This window comes from Typha angustifolia, chromosome 14, assembly GCF_048772165.1.
Source record: "Typha angustifolia cultivar Huaian chromosome 14, ASM4877216v1, whole genome shotgun sequence".
In the NCBI taxonomy this organism is placed as follows: Eukaryota; Viridiplantae; Streptophyta; class Magnoliopsida; order Poales; family Typhaceae; genus Typha; species Typha angustifolia.
Genome location: NC_133252.1, coordinates 11,864,001 through 11,891,570, shown reverse-complemented (window position 1 = coordinate 11,891,570; position 27,570 = coordinate 11,864,001). Strand labels below are relative to the sequence as shown.

The 27,570-nt window shown below is 33.4% G+C and overlaps 2 protein-coding genes across 15 annotated transcripts; one reads left to right on the top strand and one right to left on the bottom strand.

Moving 5' to 3' along the window:
* Positions 1 to 3,036: 3,036 nt before the first annotated feature.
* LOC140775775 (phosphatidylinositol 3,4,5-trisphosphate 3-phosphatase and protein-tyrosine-phosphatase PTEN2A-like) lies at positions 3,037 to 12,410 on the bottom strand. 3 transcript variants are annotated; one of them, XM_073119200.1, is made up of 14 exons: positions 12,271 to 12,362; positions 12,154 to 12,200; positions 10,504 to 11,010; positions 10,102 to 10,203; positions 9,977 to 10,033; positions 9,245 to 9,310; positions 8,557 to 8,733; positions 8,387 to 8,473; positions 8,236 to 8,300; positions 8,054 to 8,130; positions 7,258 to 7,304; positions 6,239 to 6,369; positions 4,208 to 4,277; positions 3,037 to 3,694 (listed from the first exon to the last, which is right to left on the bottom strand). In XM_073119200.1, exons 3-14 carry the CDS (start codon positions 10,918 to 10,920, stop codon positions 3,167 to 3,169), a joined length of 1,824 nt encoding a protein of 607 aa, XP_072975301.1. In that variant the 5' UTR covers positions 10,921 to 11,010; positions 12,154 to 12,200; positions 12,271 to 12,362; the 3' UTR covers positions 3,037 to 3,166. The 3 variants fall into 3 exon arrangements, with proteins under 3 accessions (XP_072975301.1, XP_072975302.1, XP_072975300.1); XM_073119201.1 differs by lacking the exon at positions 12,154 to 12,200 and having other exon boundaries at positions 12,271 to 12,410; XM_073119199.1 differs by having other exon boundaries at positions 12,154 to 12,386.
* A 5,238-nt stretch (positions 12,411 to 17,648) lies between these two features.
* On the top strand, positions 17,649 to 26,623 carry LOC140775548 (type I inositol polyphosphate 5-phosphatase 10-like). Of its 12 annotated transcripts, XR_012106773.1 has the most exons (15): positions 17,649 to 17,798; positions 19,445 to 19,520; positions 20,285 to 20,461; positions 20,935 to 21,048; positions 21,204 to 21,279; positions 21,852 to 21,917; positions 22,028 to 22,100; positions 22,215 to 22,319; positions 22,456 to 23,071; positions 23,161 to 23,354; positions 23,437 to 23,545; positions 23,678 to 23,826; positions 24,067 to 24,282; positions 25,096 to 25,217; positions 25,303 to 26,623. XR_012106773.1 is itself a non-coding variant. In XM_073118914.1 (14 exons), exons 4-13 carry the CDS (start codon positions 21,019 to 21,021, stop codon positions 24,275 to 24,277), a joined length of 1,623 nt encoding a protein of 540 aa, XP_072975015.1. In that variant the 5' UTR covers positions 17,649 to 17,798; positions 19,445 to 19,520; positions 20,285 to 20,461; positions 20,935 to 21,018; the 3' UTR covers positions 24,278 to 24,282; positions 25,096 to 25,259. The 12 variants fall into 12 exon arrangements, 11 of the variants coding, with proteins under 11 accessions (XP_072975015.1, XP_072975013.1, XP_072975014.1 ...); XM_073118914.1 differs by lacking the exon at positions 25,303 to 26,623 and having other exon boundaries at positions 21,855 to 21,917; positions 22,031 to 22,100; positions 25,096 to 25,259; XM_073118912.1 differs by lacking the exon at positions 25,303 to 26,623 and having other exon boundaries at positions 21,855 to 21,917; positions 25,096 to 25,259.
* The last annotated feature ends 947 nt before the right edge of the window (positions 26,624 to 27,570 follow it).

Below are 27,570 nucleotides of genomic sequence, written 5' to 3'. Positions count from 1 at the left end.
GTTAGGTTAAATAACACTCTCGCTATTTTTCTAAATCTTTTTATTTTTACCTCTCAAATTCTTTCTTCTTTCTTGGACAAGGATGTTTAAGTATATATATATATATATATATATATATATATATATATATATATATATATATATATATATATATATATATATATATATATATATATATATATATATACTGAAAGAGAAATTTCATGTGCTACAGAAATATATAATTTCATACAGTAACCCTAATTATGGTCAGAATTGAAACACGCTAAGTTCAGCTTTGGCTATTAGATTATCAATCCAATCCCACAAATGTTTTTGCCATTGCTGATGGATTAGCATGCAAATTACTTATTTTCATCTTATATTTTATATTTTTCATGATAAGCATTGAAACAATATGGCAAGATATTTACCTAAAGCATCCAACGTTTTATTATCAAGAGGCCGTATTTTTTTTAAAAAAAATTACTAGAAATTATCAAATTCATTACTTAAATTTACTGCATTTAAATCTTAATAAAAATGATATCCAAATATTTACCGGTGCAAACAGAATCAACTGGTGGTACATATTGTACTATCGCTTGTGTTCAAGAAAAATCTTTAATAAGAAAAAAGGACAAAAGAAATTTATTATGTACGAATATTTGGGACCACAATAAATACGCAGCCAATAGATAATAATAATAACAATAATAACATCTCATTTACAGAAGCAAGGTTTAATTATGCATTCACCGGGGCTAGTTAATATGTGGAATAAGATTGAAATAAAAAATAATAACTCGTATTTGTTATTAATAAAATGAGGGATTTATTATAGAAAAATTATTTCTATATTTTCTAATATTCTAAAATAAAGATGTAATAATTATTTTTGATATGACATAAAATAAAAAATATTTATTTTTATAAAATTATAATAAATATCTTTTGATTTGATATAAAGTAGTTTAATATGATAGATGTTAAGATTAAATTGATAATTGAATTATTGTGTGATATAAAATGTAATTCTTATGAATAATATTTATATTATAAAATACGGTGATTATGATATTTAATTATTATTTAAAAAAAGCAGTTGTATTTCAAGAATACTCAAGAATCATATTATACTCAGAAAAACAAAAGAATACAATCTGCTTATATATTCTGAACAGAATATATGCCAACTTTGTTCATAGCCAACTCAATGGAGGTCCTACAAATGCTTTACAATAAGCATATATATATATATATATATATATATTGTTGTCTCTCTGTACTAATTAGATTGGATGGTGGTCCTGAAAACGACCCAATCCAATAATATTGCATCTAGATGATTGTATTCTGATCCAGATACTGCACAGTAACTTTTAATCTAACTACTGTTACTCCTTAATGTATATAGTTTGTAAAAAAAACTGTTACTCCTACGCCCATCTCTCTCATGCTCGTGACAATGGTCGGTATTCCAGAAGTTCAAAAGGACCTTCAGCAAGTTGCCGAGTACTCAGATAATTTCAATATATCTTCTGATATCATATAATGATGTACTAATTATTTGGTTTGTTATAGCATAATCTTTGTTAGAGAATATGTGTGGAGAGATTGGCACTGGGTTTCAATGAGTTCCCTATAGAATACGCTCTTGAATTAATTAGGAATGGACTGGAGAAGAAGATGCTGCATTGCTTTAATGATCATGTGATTCTTAATTAAGATCTCTTTTTGTATCCAGAAAGAAGAAAAAAGTTGGCGAAGAAGGATTAGTATTGCATTGGCTAGCATTTGCCGCAATCAAAAGTGGCATTAATTGCCATCAATTAAGATTTCAAACACCATTGTTGCAAGTTCGCAACGTCAGCTCTGGGGTGTCAAACTTTTGAGTTCCAAGTAGTTTAAACCAACTGCACGAATATAGTGATTAATTATCTCATTCAAACGTCTTCTAAGAACATTTTGGAATTGATAGAGTCAGGTATATACTAAGGTAGTCATTACACTAGGTTATCTACCCAAAACCAAAGCTGCCAGCGAATAAGAATAATGATATTTGACTTTAGCATAGATAAGATCCTTCTTGTCCATTTTTGATGCAGTTGACAAGGAAACTTTTTTTAAGGTTTTAAACTATTAAAGCAATCTAGTTCTCCAAAAGTGTTAAGATGTTTAGAATTAGGATTCTCAAACAAAAAAGAAAAGGTGGCTGCGACTACACAATTAGATAAGCGAATGAATAGTAAGACTGACTTGAGTGGCTACAGAAAAGTATATTGAAATCTTAGATTCCCAGACAACTGAAAGCTAGTAGATCCTGTTGTCGATCAAGAGTTACTGGAGATTAGGAACTTACTCAAATACGTCAGCTTACATGAGTCTCTCTTATTACACCAAGCTTTGGCACTTTCCTCTACCTTTAAAATTCAAAAAAATTCTGTAGCTAATCATGCTAGGCGAGCTTCATACTAAGTCTAATCTAATAAATAAACAAAAGATTACTCAGGATGTTTCTCTTATGCCCCTTATGACGAGGAGGTCGAATCGGTGGAACACTTTTGCGGATCTTACTTCAAAGCTCTCTAGGAAGCCAGAAGAAAAATGAGTCATATTATTACCTTTCCTCCTCGCTTTGTAATTTATATTTATAACTTTATAAAATTCTTCCACTTGAATTCATAACTAGGCAAAGCACATTAATTCTCAAAATAATTGAAAGCTAGTAGACGCCTCACATGAAAAAGAAAATCGTCTTCCATGCACAGATAAGAATATTAGAAGGTGACTTGGGAGCTCCCTCTATGCCTGCATAGATATGAAAACCCCAAGTACCTATCTCTTTCAAGCTCATTATTGCTCTCTTGTGAATCTGTGACGAGCTACAAGCTACAAGCTTATGTCAATTCCATCTTAAGAAGGACAACAATCAAAAATAACAAGCAGAGTTGACCACCTGTGGAGAACTTAAAAGTTAAACAAATTTACGGTTTGATCCAAATCTCCATCAATTCAACCATGAATATCATCACCGAAATATACAGAGCTACCATAAACAAGAACTGCAAGAATAAATAAATTTTCACTTGCTTTTACCATAACAGGTGTTTTGCGTGCTTCTCTATGGTTCATGAATCTCTTACAAGCATTTATTTACACGTAATAAGTTTTCGGCCACCATGGGTCACTCACTTTCATAGTCATCTTCATCACCAAATGAAAATACAGAAGCATCTGCAGCAATTGCCTTGAATTCACTCATGCTAGAAGATTCCACCTCAGGTGGCAATGACACAGAGGAGGTCTTACTGCTCTGTGGATAGTCAGGTGCCTTAGTAGCCCCGTCTTCACTTTTCAATGAAACTCTTTCAATGCCTTGTGCTACACTTGTCACTTCCTTTGGAGTAGCCACTGCTTCAGATGCTTTAGCAGAACTAGCAGATCCTTCCACATTGCTCGCCACCTTGTGCCTGCTCTTGGATGAACCACTCTCTTCTGCTTCACTGTCGGAAAAGACATCATCCTTATCTTGGCTTCCCGTTTCCTTATTCAAATTAGGAGATGTTGAGCTATTCTCTGTTGTTATAGTGCCAGTGGTTGAGCTGCCATCGGATTTCTTATCTGCACTTGCATTTGTTGGTCTCGGTGTTTGTGAGCCATCATAATCTACCAGAACAACCTCAACTTGGAATCCAGGAGACGGTAGCTTTCTCTGCAAGACAAAGTTGGATTCATGAGAATGGCTAAAAGAAAGGAAGGCCCAGAAGCTATAATGAAAATCAATAATACAATCACAAGTTACAACTTAGAACCAAAAGCTTCCAACAAAATAGGGTTGCAAAGTAAAACAGGTTCAACACTTCAACATTTTGGCTTTACCAGCTTTCGATTTATGCAGAAAAATAGATAATATTCGGCTTGATAGTGGATCTGGACCCTATTAATGTGATGGAATTTCTGCAGATCCGAATAAGGGCAAGTGTTTTAAGCAGTTTATCCAGGTTCAGATGTAGGTTATATATAATTATATATACAAAACAACAAGAAGGTCAAAACATCAAAACATTTCACCTAAATTAAAATTCTCATATTTTATGAATTGGCTGTGAGTTGCAAAGTGCAAACAACATTCTGGATTCCTTGTAGTCCACAAATAAGAATAGTAAGAATAGTCTATGAAAGGCTACCTTTCCATAAATCAGTCTCTCTTAAATTGATATCTTACCTTATCAAAACCATCAAGATCAGCTGTGTTCAGTACTTTCCTGTTTTCCATCATTGTTGTATTTAACCAACTGCAAACAAAAGGGAATAGCACATAATCATCAGTAAGAGATCAACCAATGAGAAGGTATCTTCAAAGGTCAAGAAAAACATAAAGAAATTAAGGTAAGCCATCAATGTTAGTCACAATTCATATGCTGTCTGCATGAGCTCCCGCAAAGAGGGGTGTAGTGGAGTGTAAGATGCACATAGCCTTAACCCAATTTCTAAGGAGATTGTTCCATGGCTCAAGCACATGACTACTTGGGTGCAATAGGCAAGCCTTACAGGCATACTAAGTGTGTCAATATTATAATCCTCCTATTAGCTAATATTGGATAGCCAATAGGGATGTCATTTAGAGGATCCAACCAACTACTGATATAAAGGAAGAAATACTTAAGTTAAACCATTAATCCATTTATCATGTTCATAGTTGATATAGAACTAAGCAAAATTGATAAATGTTATTTACTACATCTTTTAGCATGATGAGAAGTTAAAAAGGCAGATGGTGTGTCATTTGATTCAAATAAAAGAGTGAATAGCTTATCAATTAATATTTATGTTTATCTCCTTTAAACCCTTGGTTTTTATATATGGATACCTTTTCAAACTTTTTTTTTGTGAATACCTTTTAAACCAAACTAATCATTAAAATTTCTACCCTTATGTTTTGTTTTTACACACTCTTTTCACTTAATGGTAATAGTATTCACGTACTAAGGTCTCATTTACTTTAGGAATAAGGTCAATTCTAAAATAGATATTCTTCTTTGTTATTTTCAAAATGATGTCCTTACTCTAGAAATAACTATTAAACATGTTCACTTATATTCTAAAATAAGAGTGTAATAATTACCTTTGATATAATATAGAGTAAAGAAAAAGATATTAAAAAAGTGTTATTTTTTTAAAATTAATCATGAATATATTTTGATTTTATAAAATAGATTGATTGGATAGACATCAAGGGTAAATTAATAATTAGATTAGTGTGTGGTATAAGATATAATTATGATGAATAATATTTGTATTTTAGAATAGAGTTATTATGATGTTTAATTGTTATTCTAGAATAAGGAGTCGTGTTCCAGAATATGAAAAAAAACTATTCATGAATTAAACATGAGCTAAAGATTTTAACTTATATTTATTAAATAATTACATGAAGGGTATATATATACAAAAACTATGGCTTTTAAAGGATATACACATAAATTTAAAATTTAAAAGGGTATACATATAAATAAAAACCTTAGATAGGTATATATATAAACAAATCCTTTTATTTTTGTTTTGAAAGTTATAACTTTGATTTTTCATCTCTCAACTAAAAAGTACAAAGAATTTACAATTCTAATCTCACACTCTGTCTCACCAAACATCAAGAAGTTCAAATTTTTGTTATGCAGTAAGTTTCCTAGGAATAAAACTCCTAAAATCACTCCACTCTCTCACGTTCTGACGACCAAATGGACCCTAGAAGAAAGAATAGGCCAAAAAATGGCATGGCAAAAAGTAAAAAAAAGAAAACTTAAAACACTTTGTTTGACATAATCTTGCACCAAATAGAGAAAACAATCCGTAATAGATGCAATTAAAGGCTTGGTGGTGGGGGTTATGGTTGTCATAATAACATAAAATGACCTTTTGTCTTTTTTATTCTCTCTCCTTGTGTTGATCTCTCATATCTTGGTACCATATCCACCTATTCATTTTTGTATCTCTCAGGTCGCATGTCAACTGGCTCACCATCTTATTAAAGGTGAAGTAGGAATTTTATTCTTCCAATATTTCAAGTAACCTTATTTTCAAGCTTTTAAAAAGTTACTCATCACATTTATACTCATTTATTGTTACATTTTGACGCTCAAGAATATCACAACATGCATATATTTCATATTAATCTAACAAAACCAAACTATCCAGAATATTAATACTTGTTTTGAGCAAACCAGCTGCATACACCATGAGAAATAAAAACTCTCACCAGTAGAAATCTCCTTGGCGGTCATGAAAATGAATCTTGAAATCACCAGATACCTGAGTTAGACCAGGCTCACCCGGTAAAGCAAAGACCATGATCCCTTTTTTTGGTGCACTGAACCAATAATCTTCAGGCTGAAAATATAATGATGAATAAACTTTTTAATAAACTGTCTAATGTCAACTGAACTGCAAACTATATTTTAGGGAGGGAATTTTATCATGCAGGTAAGCTAATAACGAAAATAGGGAATAAGAAAGAAGAGAAAGGAGAGGGGGAAGTACTTAATGCTGCAGCATAGCAATCATAAAATACAACTTATATCAACAGTAGTAACCTCAAAAACATCAATCTTAGTTCTAACAGTATGTGGAATCCATTAAAGCATGCATGATAGTAAGCTCTTTCAAGGAATGGCATAGAGCATGCAGCATTGGCTCCTGAAAGTTGAAAATAGGTCCCTCACCCTGAGACTTCTTTGGGAGATGGGGACAAAACTCAAGGAAATAAAGACTAAATAAAAGACCAAGTATTTCACTTGCAGCACTACAAGCAATGCGGGTTGGTTGTCAGTGCAGCAAAGAATGGGCAAGATTCAGCATGTCAGCATAGCATGGGCTGGAATGCTCACATGTTCTGCAAATGCTGACTACCATGGCGATTCATGGCCAGAAATTCAAAGAAATCAACTTTTTCATCTGCATATATAAAAGCCTACTAACATGGCAAATTACAATCAATATTAAGTAAAGTTAACAGGATTGCAATTGGTCCAAACAAATTATGTTCAGTATCAGCCATGACATTTGGTCATAAGAACTAGGACAAAACATCGCACATTGCATCCTACTTCAGCAATCTGGACACCACTCAGTTGAAAATAGGTTAGGCTTCGCTCAGACTAAATAAATATAGAGAGAAAAGCCATCAAGAATATGTTTCATTCAAATCAGTGAAGGCAAAAACGAATATAAAAATATGATCTAACAAAAAATGGTTAAAATTTTAGAGGAAAAAAATACCATTAGATCTTTGGTCCTTGGATGCTTCTTTGTTGAAAAGAGAACTCCTGTGGCATAAAAAGAAGATTAAAAAAGGTCATACTTATTATCAGTTTTGTATGAATTGATTGAAATAAGGGATATGAAAATATGCTCTAGTGTGGTGCATGCCAATGAACAACATAAAACAATTTGCCCCCCATCAAGAACTAGCGCTCATCTTGTAGCTGGTCATTTCCAAAACATTGAAAATTTGAATCAACTTGATAGGAGGATCACTTGATAAAAGAAAGCATATCGTTGATGGTTATCTGATTCATACACAACAAAGGAATCATGCCAGCCTACACATGCCTCTGCCAAATAGAAGATAGCAGCAAGTGTCATGGCAGTCTACTTATAATAGACAGTACAAATCATGGAAAAAACCATATTTTTGTTTCTATTTTTGCAGAAAAAGAAAAAAGAAATGTTTAAATGGTTGACACTTGACAGCAGTATTGGGTATGCATTTCTTGATTTCTCTTACATAAGAACTATAGTATAAGGATATTGGGATGGTACTTTTTCAAATCAAACACTGATGAGAATGCTCAACTTCTTTAAAAGAAACAATGCACTTCATAATCATTAGGATCTGTTTTCTGTTTTGATTGTTTCAAAAGGTCAGTCTTCACTAAAATCAGCAGCTAGGAGAAGGAACAATCTTAGCTTTGATACCTGAAAAGGCTAAAATCCTGTGATACGAAAATGACAAGCTCTGTGACAAGGAAAATGTCACAATGCACAGAGATGAAATGATGGAAGTCGCAAGTACCATTATGATCAGAGACAGTAATCGAAGGCCTGATCCAGTAAGGGCATCTGTGGAGGCGAAATCCCCTAAGCATGCACCTGCAAAAAAAAGAGCAGGTAAAACATCACTTGTTACATGTAATTGGTATGTTGGTATGCCAAACTATTCACAGTTTGACAAACAACCAGAAAACACCAAGGTACCTGCGGTCCGATTGATTTTCACCATTGAAGTATGTCATGATGCGTTCAAAATATTTTACATATCTCTGGAGAAATTATAAATCAAAGTCAGAAATGTTACAGAAAAGATTCAAAGTGAGAAAAATAAGATATTATATAGGAGGAGACTGACAATCTGACTTGGGAGAACAAGCCCCTTTCCATCTAAACATCTTTTCTGGTTATAATACTCCATGGACTCCTCGGCAGTTGGAAAGAACTGCACATTATAAGATAGATTCTTCAAGGAATAAGAAGTGACGGAAATATATCAAATTGTCTGCTAAAATTGATAATTCTCACCTTCAGATATAAAAGAAGACTAGAAATCATCAATCCTGTCCTCGCCATACCAGCTTTGCAATGAACAACCACCACATTCTCAATATCCTCCTTCAACCAAGAGTAGGCACTTTGACAAAATGATAATATAAGTTGGATAGGGGGGCAGTTATGGTCATCAAACGGGAAGCATGCCACCTGAATGTACATAATAGTAGAATTCATTGAGAAAATTGGACAGTCCAGAATATTCAACATCATAGATCACAAAAGTTATTCAGGTTTAGCTGGTTCTCATAAATAATATCAAGTGAGTCCAACTTGTCAGTTTCTAATCCTCCAGTAGCATGCAACTCTCAACTCTTGTACAGTACAACTTGAAAAGTTGGCACTACAACAGGAGCATGAGCATGTGGCATACAAGCTGGGATTCTGGTTTAACCATCATGAATGAAGAAACAAAATTATTGAATAAAAATGGAAGATGGGTAAGAAGATGACTTGGAGATGCTTGGACTTATGGAAGGAAGTCCAAGAGGTTTCTTGAGATTTTCTAAAGTGATTTCTTCAATTATTGCAAGTCCAAATTTCCACGGCAATAAATGGATAACTCATAGTTTCTCAAAATGGATTCAGGAAAGTTGTGTTCATATAAAAGGCTTTACAGAATCTGTGAGAATAAACAAATATGTAAGATATTTGTCCTCACCTTTCCTTCAAAGAGTGACGCATCATACAGCCGTTCGGAACACAGATTGTACACCTTGTACTTTCCCTGTACAAAAAGGTTTAGTTTAGATAAAGAAAATGACAATCTCAAGCAAGAGGCCAAAGAAGAATAACTTAAGATAACTATGAAGAATTATTTAGAACTGAAAAATGAAAATAATATAAGCATGTTCAAACAAAAGGTAATAGCAGAACTGAGCATAAAAATAATCACAATGGAGTTAGATCATATAGGAGGTCAACAACTCATGCAACCTACCGAAGTACCAACTTCAAGTGCAGCAAAAGTTTCCGGTGACTTCATCGAGAAAAAGATTCATCAATTTCATGCAGGATGATCACGCTAAGCATGACTCTTTAAAAATGGTACTAAGCTTATCGAAGATGTTATTATACAGCCCTAGGGAACTAGGCTCCCTCGATTGGAATTCATGCAAGTCTTAGTGACTATTATCTAAATTTCTCGCAGTTAATCAAGTAGTTTTATTCTGAAAGAGTGCAGGAACGTAAGTTACGTGCACTAAAAAGCTCAAGCATTTCATCTTTATATGAAGCCTAGGTAATAATTTTAGCTCCCCCACTAGATTTGATATTTTAATTTCTAAGATTCATAATGATCAATTGGCTCGCTGAATTCCATCAGATACAGAGTAATATCTATTAGAGCAACCATTGAAAGTAAAGAAACAATGCATAAGAGAGGATATATTACTTTATGATGTGTTTCAAAAAACTTGATCACTTCTTCCATATGGTTGCGGTAGAATCCCTGCATTACCACATATTGTTACTTCTAAGAAGGATGGCAGGAATCTAACTATTTAGCATCAGAATTACCTCTACATATCCAAAGAAGCCTGAGCTCATATCACCAGCAGGGAAACCCATCGCAATTATATTCTCCGTGATATAAGTCATATCTAAATCAAATCCACCTTCCTGGTATAAACAGAAGAATTGCATCCTTTGAGAAGATTCAAGTTTAAGAATTCCCTTGGTTATCATATTAAGCATGAGTTACCTCAAGAACACAGTGAAGATAACTAGAATTTGCAAGCAATTTACCATACAGTAAGAAGTAAATAAGTATGCAGCTATAGTCATGTATGCAGAAAGGTTCTAGATAGATTATAAGTCCAAAATAATAAAAAATCCTTTTCTTGGAAAAAAAATCAAGAAAAAAAATCTCTATTATTAAACTTTCAGCATGACTGACAAGCCATCGTAATTCATGTATACCTGGTATCTTCTTTTGTTCTGAGAGACTATATGGCGAGCTTTGACTTGCACAGCCTTCACTGCGCTTTTGGATGAATCCACCAGCCCTTTTGTCAAAGAACCTAGCACACCAGGTTGTGCAGTGGTGGTGGTTCCCTCAGCACTCTCATCTTGTTGGGCCGCTTTTGGAGACGAACGTAATCCAAGACCACTAGTGAAACGTGCAAATGTTGATTTTCCAGGACTGCCAGATTGTGGATCTTCTTGGCCTGAAGGAATTGGAATTTTGAGATTTCTGGCCCATGAGGATATGCCAGCTCCAGAAAATATGGATTGTGTGTCTCGTGCAGAAGCATCTCGCGTAGAAGGGGAAGAATTCTGACTATCTTGAGCTGTAGTTGGTGGTGAAGATGGAGTATCAAGATGCTGCGAGTCCATTTAAAAACCAACTAAAAGTTTCCCAAGATCAGTGACAATTGTTTGTATGTGCCAAGCACCAGCCACCAGGCAATCACATATGCCACATAACTGCAAAATAATTATTTAAAATCAGTGGGCATACATCCAGAAGAATTTCAGTACAAAATTTAGCATGCATCCAACACATTTCGGATTAAATTAATAAATTAACTTCAATTCATGTGTTAATACACGAGGGGGGTGCTAAAAAATTTCACATTTCAACTCAGTATTGGATTAGGATATTGCTACACTCCATGAACTGACTAGACATAATTTGTCTTTGGTGAATTGATTGCATCAAAAAGTTGTGATGACCGATGAGGGCTCAAGTTCAAAAGTGCCAATTCATAGAGTCCTAGCATGCTTTTATCCAATCAATGCCAAAGAACATACACAATACCACTAAGAAGTCACCCAGTTCCTAAGCAGAAAACTAGTGCGGAAAGTTGAAGGCAATAAGAAACAGAAAATCCAAAGAACAATATATTACTATAAAACGAAAATGTAAGTAAAATCCGAAAAAAGATCATTACATGTCATCGTATAACAAAGCGCTTTAATGATTTCAGCAACATTTACTATTTCTATCACCTCCAAATCAAGGATTCTAGAAAATTGTAAGTTAGCCAATAAGAGCCATCTTTTGTGAAACTGAATTGGAATTTCCAAAACATCTCTTTCATTTTTCTGGATTTACTTCTGTCCAGGAATAGAAGTTGCAGGAATTGCTTAAACAGTAGGCAATTAGGTCGAAGTTATTGTCATTACCGACTCTGCCTTAATTCTGAACTCTTAGAAGATTAGGGAATCTTGTATATTGCCAATTAGTAAATATCTAGTAAAGCACATCGCCACATTTAAATGCTTATCGGGGTAAAACTAGTTTAATAAATGCTTCAACTGTCCATCAAGAATATATCTTCGCCACTCTACTCCAGATCAATCCTATCTCACTATTCTTTCTTGCTAAATATTGCTTTCCAGCATCCCTGTTCATAAATTTACACCTCCGGTTTACAATTAACCTCTTCCAAACACAACAAATCCAGCAATTAAAGAACAGAGCATCCAGATGGTGCTCGTATAAGAGAAAGCTAAAAGACTGGGGAATCGATGAATCATTCTGAAACCTAACGAAGACGACACATGAAAAACACGGAAATAGGAGGAAATTAGAGATAAAATTAGAGTGAGACGGGGAGAGCTGACCTCGAAGCACTGCGATAGGAGGATAGGAGCTCGATTTGGGAGGAGATCTGGATCGAGACAGAAAGAAAGAGAGAGAGAATATAATCGATTCAGATTACGCGAGAGAGAGAAATTTACCGCTGATGGATACGCGATCCACGGATCGTATCAAGTCCAAGGTCGAAGGGATCCGAGATTACACCATCGGAGCACCAATCTCGAGATGTAGACCAGTGAGGGATCGAATAGGGTTTGGTCGTAATTCAAGTAAACATTTATTTATTTATTCTTCCGCTGACGGAGACGTGGGTCCGACGAAAAATCTGTGAGCTCTTATCACTTAATTTCGTGTATGGTTTTCTAATTATAAATGGCCTCAAATGTAATATAAAAAAAATATCCATAATTCACCTAAGAAGATTTTGTAATTTAATTACATTTAATTTTTTTATTTAGAATATAAAAGGTAAATACATATATTTTCAATAATTTATATTTATTTTGTTATAATGAAGTATGCACAATTTATTTATGCACTATATATTAGAGTCAACAATTTATAAATTAAATACAATTAAATTATATAAATCTCTAAGTTAGAGTGTACTTAGATTGAAAAATTAGTGTAACATACAATTTTATGTACATTATAATTTATACCCAATAGTTAGTTTAAATTTTTAGTGTATTTTCCTACCTTATTATTATAAATAAAAATAATTTGGTCTTTTCGTACTAAGAGTAATTTCTTATTTGTTAGGTTAATGTTAGAAGCCTTCTCTGTTTTAAGTTTAGAAACCTTCCAAACAGATACAGAAACCTCTAAGAGCATCTCCAATGGATGCTTCATATTTAGAGCTTTGGAGCTAAGAGCCCGGTGCCAACTCACCGGGCTCCATATTTATTAAAATAATAATAATATATATATATATAAACTATTTTAAACTATTTAATATATCATCTTAGTATTATTATTTTTTAATAAAAAATATATAGTTAAAAAACTCTCATCAAAATCTTTAAAATAAGACTGATATCCAATAGTTTCAGAAGTAATTTTAAATTACTAATTTTTTAATTAAACACATCGAAATTATATTACACGAAATAAATATTGAAATAGAATTACATGTTATTAACTAAAAATATCAAAATTACTCAACCTCTAATCGTTGAAAAGGTAGAAACCAATGATGATGAACGATTTTAACGATTCCTTACTGACATAAAAAAATCTAAAATAGAGAAACTCATTTTGAGCTTTGAAATGCGCTCATTGAATACTTATGGCAAAGGCACGGAAATGAAGGAATATAAATTTTAATGTAATGTTTGTTTGATATATTTTATATCTGATGTATTTTAATATTAAATATTTACATTGGAAAATAATTTTGAGTAATTATATTTTAGGATACATTGATTTTAAATAATAATAAACATATTTATTTTATAAGTAATAAAATATTAGACTCTTTTTTTATAAATAAATAAAAATTAAATTTAAATTAACTTAAAAATAATTTAATATTAGACTCATTTTAAAAATCTCGATGAGACCTTTCTAATAGTAATATTTTTGTTAAAAATTGATTAGTAAAACTAATTATATACTCAGTTTAACTAACTAGATTATTTAATAAAGGATACAGATGAAATTAAAATCGTTGAATGCAATAATTATTGAACAAATTTAAAATTTTCAAAAAGCTTTAAAAATTGGGGCCGGTTGGAGCTCCACCTTAATGTTTTCAAAACTTAGGGTCGCATATGTGAATAATTATAAAAGGAAAATGCAGATAAATGATAACAAAAATAAAATTTAGGATGTTTAAGATAAAATTTTCTGAAAAATGTCATATATTTATTAAACCTATCAAGATAAATGAAGGATTAAGCTGGACTGAGGCCTATCAAAATAATATGGTTGGATCTAAGTTTGTGCTCAATGCTTGAGAATTAAATTCAATTCTGGCCCAAGCCCAAGTCACACTAGTAAAAAAGGTATCGGGCTATGCCCATGGATAGTCACATTTGCTTGACCCGACCCGCTGACCCGTTATTTGGCGGATCAGGTCAAGAAATTTAATTCCATAGAGTCAGATCGAGTCGAGTTTAAATTATGAGACCCGATCTACAATTTGGCAGGGCTTATCTAATGTATATATTAAATTTTTATGTTCATAATAATTATAAATATTTTAGTATATTAATGTTTATTGGTCGGGTTTGGGTCAAGCTATAATTACTAGTTTGGGCTTGAAAAAGAAAGTATTGATGTTAATAAACAATACGACCGTTAATATTAGGTTAGCTATAATATATCTAATAAAAATATAAATATTTGGACATCTAATATGATATTAGTATAGTAACAAAAATTAATTTTCCAGCAGTCATTTCCACCGTATTAAATTCATAATCCCCTTCGCGTTGCGTGCGTTATCTACTGTGCCACGTTGAATAGTTTGGTGGCACGTCCATTACTGGTGATGTTATAAGATGGATAGATATATGTGAATAAGAAAGGCTTCTATTTTAGAAAGTCTATGTCGCAAAATAAACAAATGGCATAGAAAATAATAATAATAATAATAATAATAATAATAATAATAATAATAATAATAAGTGGCATTTGTCTGGATAATTTTATCTTTAACTTTTATTTGTAATAAAATTTTAGAATAACTCACCAAGTTATATCAAAAATGCGAATAACTATAACTATCTTGATTTTATTTGTAATAAAATTTTATTGATTGGCTAAGTTGTTGTATGTGGTATTATTTTTGTGACGATAAATTCATGAATAAAATCATGTATAAATTTTTATGAAATAGACTCAAGTTATAGTTAAGTCACAGAGTTTATGTAAGATTGAGTTGTGCGTAGAAATTAAACTCAAATAAGAAGAAAATTAATTTCAACGTGTTATTTTAGAACTCTAATTGGACTAAACTAAAGGATGCCGACATAGGATCACTTAAAGATAACACTAGATAATATTTGACTAGATTCTCTCATAATAAAACCGTATTTATACTATGAAAGTAACACTCCAACTAAAAAGGAAATTTTTTTCATCCCCTAACTTACTACGTACAAATAAAATCATAACTCTACATATTTGTTAACGACAAGCTAATAATTAATTTTTGACCAAACTATATAAAGTCACCTTAGAAGTACAAAAGAGTTTCATACAATTGGACCGATCTACAAGAAGAAGAAAGACACCTTTTTCTAAATATTGTAAATTTTGCGATGTATTAGGGTGAGGATTCCAAGCATCTCAACTATCATGTATTAGTCCGAGCATTATTGAATTTGCGTCACTGTATCGATTGTGCTATATATAATGTTTTGATAGTATTCGAAAAGAAATTATTTTTCCTTTTCTTTTATTTTTTTGTTGAGAAAAACAACTTTGCTAGAATAACTAATTTATTTACAAGGATATTTATTATAAATATTGACATAAAAATATATTGCTTTCCACAAAGGAAAGAAAGAAAAAAAAAACTAAAAAAGAGTTGGAAAGCTCAAAATTTGTACCTGAATTCATCATCAACTACCTAAATTTAGATAATCCATCAAATTTGATTAAGAGATTTAAATTCTCCCGACACAATGCTGGAATATCCAAATCAAACATGAGGATATCAAAATTTATCCCTTCTCACTCGACGAAATTAAGGACAAAATGACTGGGAGAAGGAAAACAACCACTAACCAAAGATGTACAAAGACTTTTTGGAACTTTTGTATTCATCTGAGTCTGACCTGATTTGATCTGTGACAAGGTCATACTTTGAATCGTAGATATAAACTAAAATGAATGGATGCATCATAGAACTCGCTTACTTTTCAAAATCCATGTAGCAATTAATTCAAGAGATGGTGAGATTACTAGCTTTGCAACAGGCTATTTGACATCTCTCTGGTCTTCCACTGCCCTCTCAATCTAATTAAGAAGCAGGGCTTAGTATTAAAGTTAAAAGCCTAAAATTTATAATAAAAGACCAGCACCCTAATTTTTGCATTAATTATTCATTAAAACCATTAATATATAAATAAGTTAAATTAACATCAATATTCACTCATGCAGACAACTTTGCTGAGTGTTACTTCTGGTGTTTAATTATTTTTTATTCTAAAAAGCAACATAATATTGTATATTCTGTCAATAGTTGTTATTAAATTAGACTGTAAATAATTTTATAATAGGATGTTAGTGATAATAAAAGGAAAAGGTGGGATGTTTCTTATAAATTTCCTAAGATTTAATTTACTAGAAGTATCAAGCCATGCTTCAATCATTTATATTTGACAAGTAAAAGTATAAAATATTTTATTTAAGAACAAATATTCATTAAATTATTTAATTAATTGTAATTATTTTCTTTAAGAGATTATAACATAATTGCTACTTAAAACTTTCAAAATATCATAATTTCTATTATATTCTTCAAAATATTTTAATTGCCACCAAAATTATTCCAGTTTTTTCGAAGTATCAATCCATTATTAGTACAACGAAAAATATTTTCTTTTACGCTGGACAAAATCTATCGATAAATATTATATATTCTAAATTTAAAACAGAGAGAATATTTTAATCATTTATATGTGTTCGCTAACTTTAATAATAATATGTTATGAATATCATGTTAAAAACTAAAAAGACTAAAAAAATTGATAATTTTGGCATTTTAAAAATATAACGGTAATTGTGATATTTTAAAAGTTTTCAATGGCAATTATGTAAAAAAACCATTTATTTAATCGGAGGGCTAGGCCTTAATCCTCGCTTCAAGGGCCGATGTTTCGGATCTAACGTTAAACTACCAACGACAAACGTAAACGGCCTATAAATAAATTTCTGCGAGCATCACATCCACCGTTGAAGACAGCGGTCTACGAGGATGAACGGTGGATCTGTTGCATTGATAGAAATTTTATATGCAAACCCACGTAACCGGATTCGACCGTACCGAACTTAATCCAAATAGCAGAACCGTGGATTCGGGGATGACACCGTTCCACGTTGTCATAACTCAAGTTGACAAAACTACCCTTCTTATTGAAATGAGTACATTTTTAAATAACACCCTATAATTAATAAGTTAGATCTTGTGGACTATATTCGCTAATATAATTATCAAGTGGAGTAGTTTAGTTAATAAAAAAAACCCAGAAAAAAGCAAGCAAACTTATATTAGTCAATCAGAACGTGTTAATATATTAATTATGCATTCAACTATTCTAATTACCCTCGAAAGAGAATACATAAGACTATAAAATTTGAATGGACACGATCAAAGCCTAATTTGATAAAGCAGTTTGAATTATCTTCGGAATTAATAGAAGAAATAAAATAAAAAATATTGCTAATAAGAAATTAATTACCATATTTTGAGTAATGATAAGGGCATTATAGTCAATACAATTTTCCTAATTCGCAGGTTCCCCTATTCCGCTTATAAGTCCCTCGTGCTTTGGCACTAAAACCGACGTCTCTCTTTCTCTCCATCTCCGGAAAAAGACGTCATTTCGCCGATCTCCTCCACCAAATGCCGGCACGATACGCTACCACCCCCCTCGCCGGCACGCATCCGGCGGCTGAGATCAACCGGTGACGGGAGCGTAGGAAGATGTCCAATCCGGTACGAACGTTAGACCCAATTCTTTTTCCCTTTTTCCCCCCTTAATTTACACTCAAAAATAGTTTTGTTCTATTTCTTCGTCGAGTTCCAACTTCCGACGAGCATTTGGCCGGAGCGTTACGCTTCTGCATTGAGTTCCGTAACGCCGACGGGAAGTTATTCGATTTCCAAAATGGAGGAAAACGTAATAAGTTCAAAATACCGGATACTAACTGCAATTTTTTTTAACACTATACCTATTCAAAGATCTTAATACCTTTGAATAAATATTATCTAAGTTAAATTAAAAATAAATAAAATGAATTTTATTTTAAAGAGATTATAATACCTTTGAAACATATGCATATAGCTCTCTAATAGGATTTGATATCCGTAGCACTAAATAAAAGTATTTTATATAAAGAGGTGTTAGCGGGTGAAGCCCATTTATATTTATTCAGGAAGAGAGGATAACAGGGGAGAGACGCGAGAGAAATGGGAGGAGGAAAAGAACAATATATTCCCAAGGCTAAGAGAGCCGAGCACAGGAGCAAGAGACTCCATTGCTTTTATCTCAAGGAGAGATAACGGAGGCCCGAGGCAATAAGAATCTCTTCTTTGAAAATTCATCGATTTAGCTAATTCTATAAGGATCACCATAGTAGACTAAGCTCGCCTCCAGTTGGCCCAGTCGGTAGAAATGGAAGGGGGAAAAGGAAGAGATCCCTAAAGGCGAAAGAAAGTGTCCAAAGAATTTGGATTAACTTACACTCCATTAAAAAAAGAATGCTTGAGAGATTCCTACACCTCCTCCCTACATAGAGGGCATGAGAAGATTTCAATGTCTTGACTTTTGCCTACAATGATGAACTTTGCCGGCTAGGGGCTTTATCCGGTCTGGACAAAGCCGGAAGCAGCAGTGCATAAACGGAGGCAAAGGAGAAGGAATTGGAGGGAGAAATTGTGGTCCTGGCTAACAAAGTTATTACCGGAAAAATACCTTTTTTTGTTAAGTAGAGATATTTTATTTCTAAAATAATTAAAATATTTTTTAAGGATTTTTTAATATTTTCTTAGTATAATTAATTTAATTCATAAATTTAGTTAAATTTAACTAACTGATCTAACCGACGAAATATCTTTTATAAAGCTCGATTTATAAATAGTAAAAATAAAGAGCTTAAACTATAATTTTATGAAAAGACAGGAGTGTTATATGCATCTCTTAAAAGTATTATGCATTTTATTTTTTATTATCTCTCACACTACGTATAAATATTTCTTATTCAACCTTTGTATTTGACATTTAATATCTTAAGAACAACTGACATCAATTATTGTAACAAATAGTTACCGTACAGAATGTATGATTAAGTATAGATGTATAATAATCTTAATACATTTGGATAAGTTTTTTCAACATTAAAATAAAAATAGAAGGAAGAATTATTTTTAAGATCAAAATGAGAGATATCTTAGGTATCTTAGTTCGTATTGCTAAATTAAAGTAAACTATGATGTTTTTGAATTATTAAAATCAAACTGTAAAGAGTAAAAGATATATATATATATTCATATAGTAAAGTGTGAATAATAATAATAATAATAATAATAGTTTATTTATTTTTAATTAAAGAGAAGGCCGGTAAACCTCGTAATTTTCTCAGGAAAAGTACAAGAGAAGCTGGTAAACCTCGTAAACGAAGTGCGTGGCATCGAAGGGTTCGTGACGTCGTAATCCAAGTAAGCTACTTACCATAGGATATGCACGACTTTGTGAGTAAAAAAAAAAAAGAAGAAGAAGAATATGCACAATTTTCGAGGCACCTCGTGGGGCTAAGATCGATTGCACAATTCTCGAGACGACCCTTTTGTTTTTGGTTTATTATCGTTACACAAGGGCTATCAAACTTGCTGAGGAGCTCCTTGTAATTAGACTCAAATTTTGGTTTGATACGTGATATATCGAATGCTTGTTTGACTAAGCTAACTAAGTTAAAATTGGTTAGTTTTTTCTGGTACATGAGTTGGAAACGAGCCAAATTTGTGGCCCACAACGGTCTACTTCTAATTTGTTTATCATTCACACCATTCTATATAAATATTTATTATTTGAACCTTGGGTTTACTTAACATAAATAAAAAACACAGTAAATATATTATGTTACTTTTTGTTTAAATTCTCTTTGTTTGACTGTATAGTAACCTACTACTATTAAGAAAACTAATAGTAGGGCATTTTCACTCATTATAAATAAATACAGAGTTCCAATGATAATAAACATAAAAGATAAGATGTCTTTAATAAAATTGGTTAGCTAAGTTTAGGTTAGAAAGTATCACAGGAGTAATTTTATAATTTTATTTATAAAAAGATAAATTAAATTAATAGTAGGATATTAGTCAAAGACGGGGTGTTAATTATAAAATCACTAAAATATTGGGTGTTATCCGGTAACTCTGCCACTCTGGCTCCATTGATAAGGTTCTCTGTTTGATTTGATCAGAGCTAAACTTAAGTATTAAGACTGGAACAGAAGATATTTGGGGGTCCGAAGAGGAAAGGAACAGAACAAAAGGGAGAAGACAAAAAGACTGAGCACGGAGTTCATTACGCGATCTTCACCACTTCTCGAAGACTTCGTAGATTTGACTGCGTCCTTGGTCGAACCGAAGACGTCCACGTGAGTCCACCCCTTCTTTTCTCGTTAATGCCGGACAATGGCGCAGCTTTCTATATCTCTCCCTGAGAGGAGAACATTCATGTCCTATGAACTCCTTTGGATCCTACAATAGTTGTTTCTTTAGGACCCAGATGGCCTTTTGGCGTTTATTTTCCCATTGGTTGTGGCTTTTTTGGGTTTTGAAGTGGCTTTTCTTCTCATGTTGGGTTGTCTCCAATTGAGGAGTCCTATTGGTCTGGTATTTGGGAGAATTGATGGTCTTTTAGAACAGGGGAGGAAGGTTGATCGAGGTGGTGGATCTGGTATAAAAATGTGATCTTGGGCTTGCCTAGGTTGGCAAAGTTGAGTCTTTGTGTTCTTGTTGTGTAATGTCCAGTTGTCCACAAATGATTTGGGTTTCAATTATTTCCCTTGAACATGTAAAGCTTCCATAGAATGTGGTAGTGTTTATACGTTGTGATCTTGGTTTGCAGTCAACTTTGTGAAGAGACTTGTTTTGGAGGAGCTTTTGGGTGCTCAAGTTATTACCCGGAAAAGGAAGCAGGCACTTTGCAGAAATGACCTTTACAAAAGAAAGAAGAAAGAAGGTGTTTCTCTTGAGCCCACTAGTTAAGATTTCTTTTTCTCTTTCATGTAGAATTTATTCTTAAATGATTGAACCTTTTCGTATAGTCGACTGAGAGCTTTCCTCTATTCGAATAAAAGAAAGCTGATTACTTCTTCTTTGGGTTGGTCTTTGTAGTTTAATATTCCGCGAGTCTTTGGGTTGAAGGAGAAGGAAGCATCAAAGAGAACTGAGAGCTCAATCAACTCCTCTGGTTGGTCTTACGTGCTGAAGTTTGATATCTTGTCATTGAAGTCTTTCATTCTTTCAGCATAAAGAAATAGAAGAATCTATTCTTTTCAAGAATTGCAGTTTGTTCTTAATTCTGTGGTTGGTGCACGTTTCTGAATCTGAAACCTTACTATTGTGGAAAGTAGGAATATATCGTACAATGGGAATAGATGTGTTTGGCAGTGGAGTATATTTCTCAATGATGGAAACAGTAGGATAATTTATCCTTTAATTCTTTGAAGGTGAGTCATTTCCTAAAGACTCTTCTAAATTTAGGAGAACAGTAAGAAAACCTCTTGTAAAAGTTCAAATAGTAGGAGATAAAATAGTCCAGTTGATACAAATGGAATGGCAAGCAAAAGAATATTGGAGAAAAAACTGAATGATACGTTATTGTTCGAGTTCTTTTACAGCACCATGAGTATACAACTATGCACTTCTTTCCTTGAAAGACAAGAAAAAAAGAGTACATGTTGCTAATATTTAATTTTTCAATTGAATCCTTGTCATATTCTAGAACTTCTCTAGTACATTTAACTGTGCACTTAAATATAGCAGTTGATTTTGGTGGGAGTCCAATTCAATCACCAAGAACACCTTCTCTTTACAGAAGCTTTTCTGGTACTTCCTTTTTCTTCAGCAGCTTTTTATCTGCATTAACATTTCAAGATCATCATCTCTCTGTCCATTTAAGTTGATATCCTTATTCCCTATTTTGAACTTAAATGAAGCAGAGAGCAAGAGCCAAAGTTTCAGTGCAATCTGTTCCCCAGTATCAAATATTACAAATCCTGAGGCTTTCAGGTACATGGGTGCAATTTCTTATGTCATCTGTTTAATTTTAATTTATTTATTTGTTATTTTCTCTTCTATCCGTCTTTGCTGCAACTCTAATTTGCTCTTTATCATTCTGTACAGAATATTCGTCGCAACATGGAATGTAGGAGGGAAACCTCCTCATATGGGGTTGAACCTTAATGACTTTCTTCCTGCTGACGACCACTCAGATATTTATGTTTTAGGGTATGTACCAACATATCACTTTGCTGTATCTTTTAGATGAGATGCCATATTTGATGCTGTTCATGTTTATAGAATTTTCTATTGTTTATGCTGAACTATTCTGTTTCTCTTTTTCTCTTCTTCACATTTCGATCAGTTTCCAGGAAATAGTTCCTTTAAATGCTGGAAATGTGCTTGTTATAGAAGATAATGAGCCTGCATCAAGATGGCTTACTCTGATAAACCAAGCATTGAATGGACCAACAGAAGCTGATGCAGATCACAGTTTCTCATACAGTCCATCTCCTTGTACCAGTTCTGTTTCTTCTCAAGCTTCCAGCCTTAATTTAAATCATTCAAAGACAGCCAGTGGTTCATTACTCTTCCAGAAGTCTTCACTAAAAGGACTAAGCCAAACATATAGAACAGCACAGGGAAGACAGCTCAAGTCCTGCAACTGCCCATTGGAAGTGGCTAAGAAGTCCTACAGGGAGACATGTTTCGGCTGCCGGCGGTCTTATATTAGTGAGAGTGATCCCTCAGTTGAGGACGAGGACATTGAGGAGGAAGAGATATCTGGCAGCTTCACGGTTAGTGATATAGCTGCTGCTGTATCTAACTCTAGCAACCAGCTAAGGTACAACCTTATAGCTAGCAGACAGATGGTTGGTATTTTTCTGACCGTGTGGGTGAGGAAGGAACTTGTCCAGCATATAGGTCATCTTCGATTCTCTCGTGTCGGCCTTGGGATTATGGGCTGTCTTGGTAACAAGGTGAGAGCCTGGCCGGCCATTCTTTGTCATGATAGCCTTTCTTTTGTTTGTTTCCTTGGTCTGAAGAGCTTATAATTTTTCGGTTTCAGGGATGTATATCTGTGAGCATGTCATTGCATCAGACAAGCTTCTGTTTCGTCTGTAGCCATTTGGCGTCAGGAGAGAAAGAAGGAGATGAATTGAGGAGAAATTCTGATGTCATAGAGATCTTGAAGCATACTCAGTTTCGAAGGATTTGTAGAAGATCTGGACGAAGAATCCTAGTGAAAATCCTTGACCATGAGTAAGAATCCTGCCACAAGTTGCAGTTATATATCGTCATGTTCAGCAAACTGACTTCTTATCAATTTCCTTTGTTTTTTCAGTCGGGTCATATGGTTAGGAGACTTGAATTACCGGATTTCACTGAGCTACTCCAAGACCAAGGAGCTTCTCAAGGATAATAATTGGGATGCTCTTCTTGAGAAAGATCAGGTAACTTGCATCTTTAACCCGTGTTTCTTTTTATTTCTCAAGATAATTTTAACTATTCAGACAGCTGCAAGTTTTAATATTTGTACACAATTACAAATCATAATCTTTTGGTTTATCTATTGCTTTGATCAGCTTAAGATTGAAAGAGAAGCTGGCCGAGTGTTTAAGGGTTGGAATGAGGGAAAGATCTATTTTGCTCCAACATATAAGTACTCCTATAACTCAGATGATTATGCTGGAGAGACTGTGACATCAAAGAAGAAAAGAAGAACTCCAGCATGGTAAGATCTGTGGTACCTAAGTTCCATGTTACACTTCTATAAATTTGTTTCATATATCGAGATACCTGCCTATAGTTTTCATCCATGAAGATGTCAGATGCTAGTAAAAGTAACAATTGCAGTTTTTTTTTAATGTTTAGAAAGGTGTAACATCTAAGCCTATAAGTGGCTGCAAAATTTCTGTTTTTTGTTCCCTTAATTGTAGAACCTGATGTCATATTGTAACTTTAACATTTTCAGGTGCGATCGGATATTATGGCATGGTGATGGAATCATGCAATTGTCTTACATCCGAAGGGAGTCAAAATTTTCCGACCATCGTCCAGTATGTGCAGTTTTCATTGTTGAGGTTGGGGTGCTTGATGGAAAACTGAAGAAGGGCTTATCAACTCCCAACATGAGAATTGGTGCAGAAGAGCTTCTACTTCCAAGTAGTAACCTCACTTCCTAATTAAGGTTAGCAACTGTCTACAATCTTACATCACTTTCTTTTATTTTGATGAAAGTCTAGTATCACTGTTTGACCTAGATAATTGTGTCACACTTGCATCCATGCTGTAGTCTGGACTTTGATTATCTGATGTTGCAGATCAGTCAAGATATACAGAGGCTATTATTCAGGAATTACTCTATTAATGCATACAAATAACATCCTAAATGGTTATTACATATCATACTAGGACATGACATTGGAATCAGGTCAGCAAAATTTCAAGTGGTGTTCTCAAGCTATCCTATGTATGGATAAATAAACGTTTCTTCGTCTAGTTTCATGTACAGTAGGTCATGTCAATACCAATACACGTCGAGGTGTTATAGTGCTAATAAAGTGGGCACATATTAACATATAAGCAGCTGAGCTTATTGATGAAACATTAGAAGAAATGGTTAGTAGGACCTCAGTTGGTTGGCTTTGATATGACAATCACAACAGTATGTTTTGTTTGTTTGGAAAATAACTGAAGCACTAGCATGCATGTGTACTTTCATGGTGAAAGGCCTTCTGATTTTCTGGCAAAGCCCTCTTTGGATGTGGTTTGCTAAGAACTCCTCTTACGATGTTCTGAAGATCTTTAAATCAGCTAGTCCTAATACTAGATTGAGATTTTCTTTTTTCGTTATTGATATACTTGTTGGGCTACATAATTTTAGCACATTCTATGCATATGATAGCAATTCTATGAACTTATTAATTCTTCAATACTCTAACATAAATCATAATGCGATTTTATGTCGATGACACTAATCCTGTTTCCATATTATCAACAGGTACAACATGGAAGATGTATCATTTCTTCGTAGAATTTATGTGACACACTAATGATACACACATGAATAGGTGATCGGTACAAGTTTATCTGTACAATATTATCCTACTAACAACATAATTGGTATGTATTGCCATCTTCATCAATATTTTCTTACATTCATAATGACTAGAAGTGATGATAATTCATTTGTATTTTTCTTTGTAAGTTTGAGATGCATTGACTACAGAAGGGACTGAGAGCCTAATGTCATATTGATTAACTATTTTTTTTCCAACGGTATGTCATTCAATTTGGTTGTAAGTGATCAGGATTTTGGGTTCTTTTCTTTCTACTTTTCCTGTTGGGGGATGAGGGTGAAAGTAAGATGGATAAAATGTGTAAGCTACATTTGTGAGGAATATAACTGACTATTAATTTTGAAGAGAGACAAATGATGAGCAAATTTATTTGTTCTCCCCTCATGAAAGCAGGACACTTTCTTCAGTAACATTTGTTTTCTGAAAATATAGTGGAATTGCCATTGTAATTCTTTTTTCTGAAAACTTTAAATGGTCATTTTTTTTCCTCTTGAGAAACAACAGAAAGCTTTAAATGGTTGAGATGTCATTAACCATGGGAGATGCAAGCCTATTTTGTATCTCTAGTACATGATAATGTTTTCTCTTCTTTTTCTTTTAAATTTGAAGGTATAGGTTACTATTAAATCCCAAGTTGATAAAATTTAGTAATGCGTAAGAGCATATCTGCAATACGATGAGTGTAAGATTTAAGGAATGGAAAGTAATCTACAAATGGATGTATATAATCACACGTCTCTAACTAAAATATCATCTCTGAACGTAGAATACATTATATTTGGAGAACAAATTTACAGATAAACAGCTGCCTTCTATTGTTTGTTTCAAATATCGATTAATTGTATCATCAGATTCATTCAAAAGGCACTTTCTTAAGTTATGGTAGACTATCTAAATATATCTCAATCTTTGTTTATGTATATTGACATATCTAGATTCATATCCATATCTGTATAAGCAATTGCATTCAGGAAAGAAATGAAGAAAAACCGTGCGACTTCACTACTATTTGATATGTATTTAACTGGTTTTCACCCCTGTATGGTATGAAGTATAATTGTTCTGTTATGTAGTGGCAAGAAATAAATTGTGGTGGGCAGTATATCTGTTGGATAGTGTATTTTCAGTAACTCCTAAAGGAACACGACGAAAATGCAGTTACTGCATACCAATTTTTGTCGAAGCTAGGAAGCTAATATGCGGATATCGTCGCATGCGGAGGATTGAGATAGACATTGAACCTATCATTCATGTCTAATTGTTGTTTTAGACTTGTTCAGGATTGGCAAAAATCAATGGTGATCTAGGCCCGCCGCATAGTACACGATTTGTGGTACGCATAAAATACAAATTCTTGTAGGATTAATTCGCCTCAAAGGAAAATATTGAATGCTTCACCACTGTATGTCTATAAATATGTGATTCCATAGTAGTACAGAGTCAACAAGGAGACTAATTTTATTTTCCATCCTCCTTTCAGCATTGAGTGGTTCCTTTCTACTATGGATACTGTAAGCCAACCTAGCTTTTTCAGTCTAGCCATCTCCCTGGGATACTGGAATGGAATACTTTCTTTTCAAGATTAATTTGGATTCTTCGTTCACTCTCTCTCTCTCTCTGCGTTGTAATATTAATTTGCATAGATAGGTAATTCTTACTCTCTATTTTCTTTCTTTCCTTGCTGATCAGATTTTATGCTACTTGGTAAATAGTTAGTAATCTTCTGATAACTACTTGTACCATCTGTCAAATGATTTTGCTGAAGAATAATTTTTGTCTTACTACCTTTTTTTTCTGTTCCTTTCAGAGAAAAGGAAACTTGTTCTCACCATCAAATTAACTTTGACAAGAAAGAAAACAGACATCAACATGCATGGATCAAAATATATCGAAACAATTTGTACAACTTGTTATCTCTATTTTGAATGCCTTATTAAGTATCTCAGGAGACAACTTATAGGCTAATTCTCAATGTTTTATTATAAGCAGAAAAGGGAACTACAAATAGAGGTGCTCTTGCAAGATTGATACAGGCCCATTTAGTTCTGTCAACCACCCTCATCATTCTTAACTACTGGGATGGACCGCCTTGTTGAGACTTATCGCCACGAGATGGATCACTGAGATCAAAATTGCCAAAGATTATCGGGTCATAGATAAATTCAGTGTTCATGCCCCTTAGCTGGTTCTCCTCTGCTGTCGTCTGATCATATGGAGCAGTTCCCGTTGGCATACGTGCCGGCTGCTGCATAGTATTCCTGATGTTTGCAGCGAAACTGCTGCTTCCAACATTACTCCCATACTGGTACCCCATTGTGTTACCATGCTGACGCGACGAACTTGGTCCTGCACGAAGCTCATTCTGAGTAGAGCTTTCCCCTACGTCCGGAAATGTT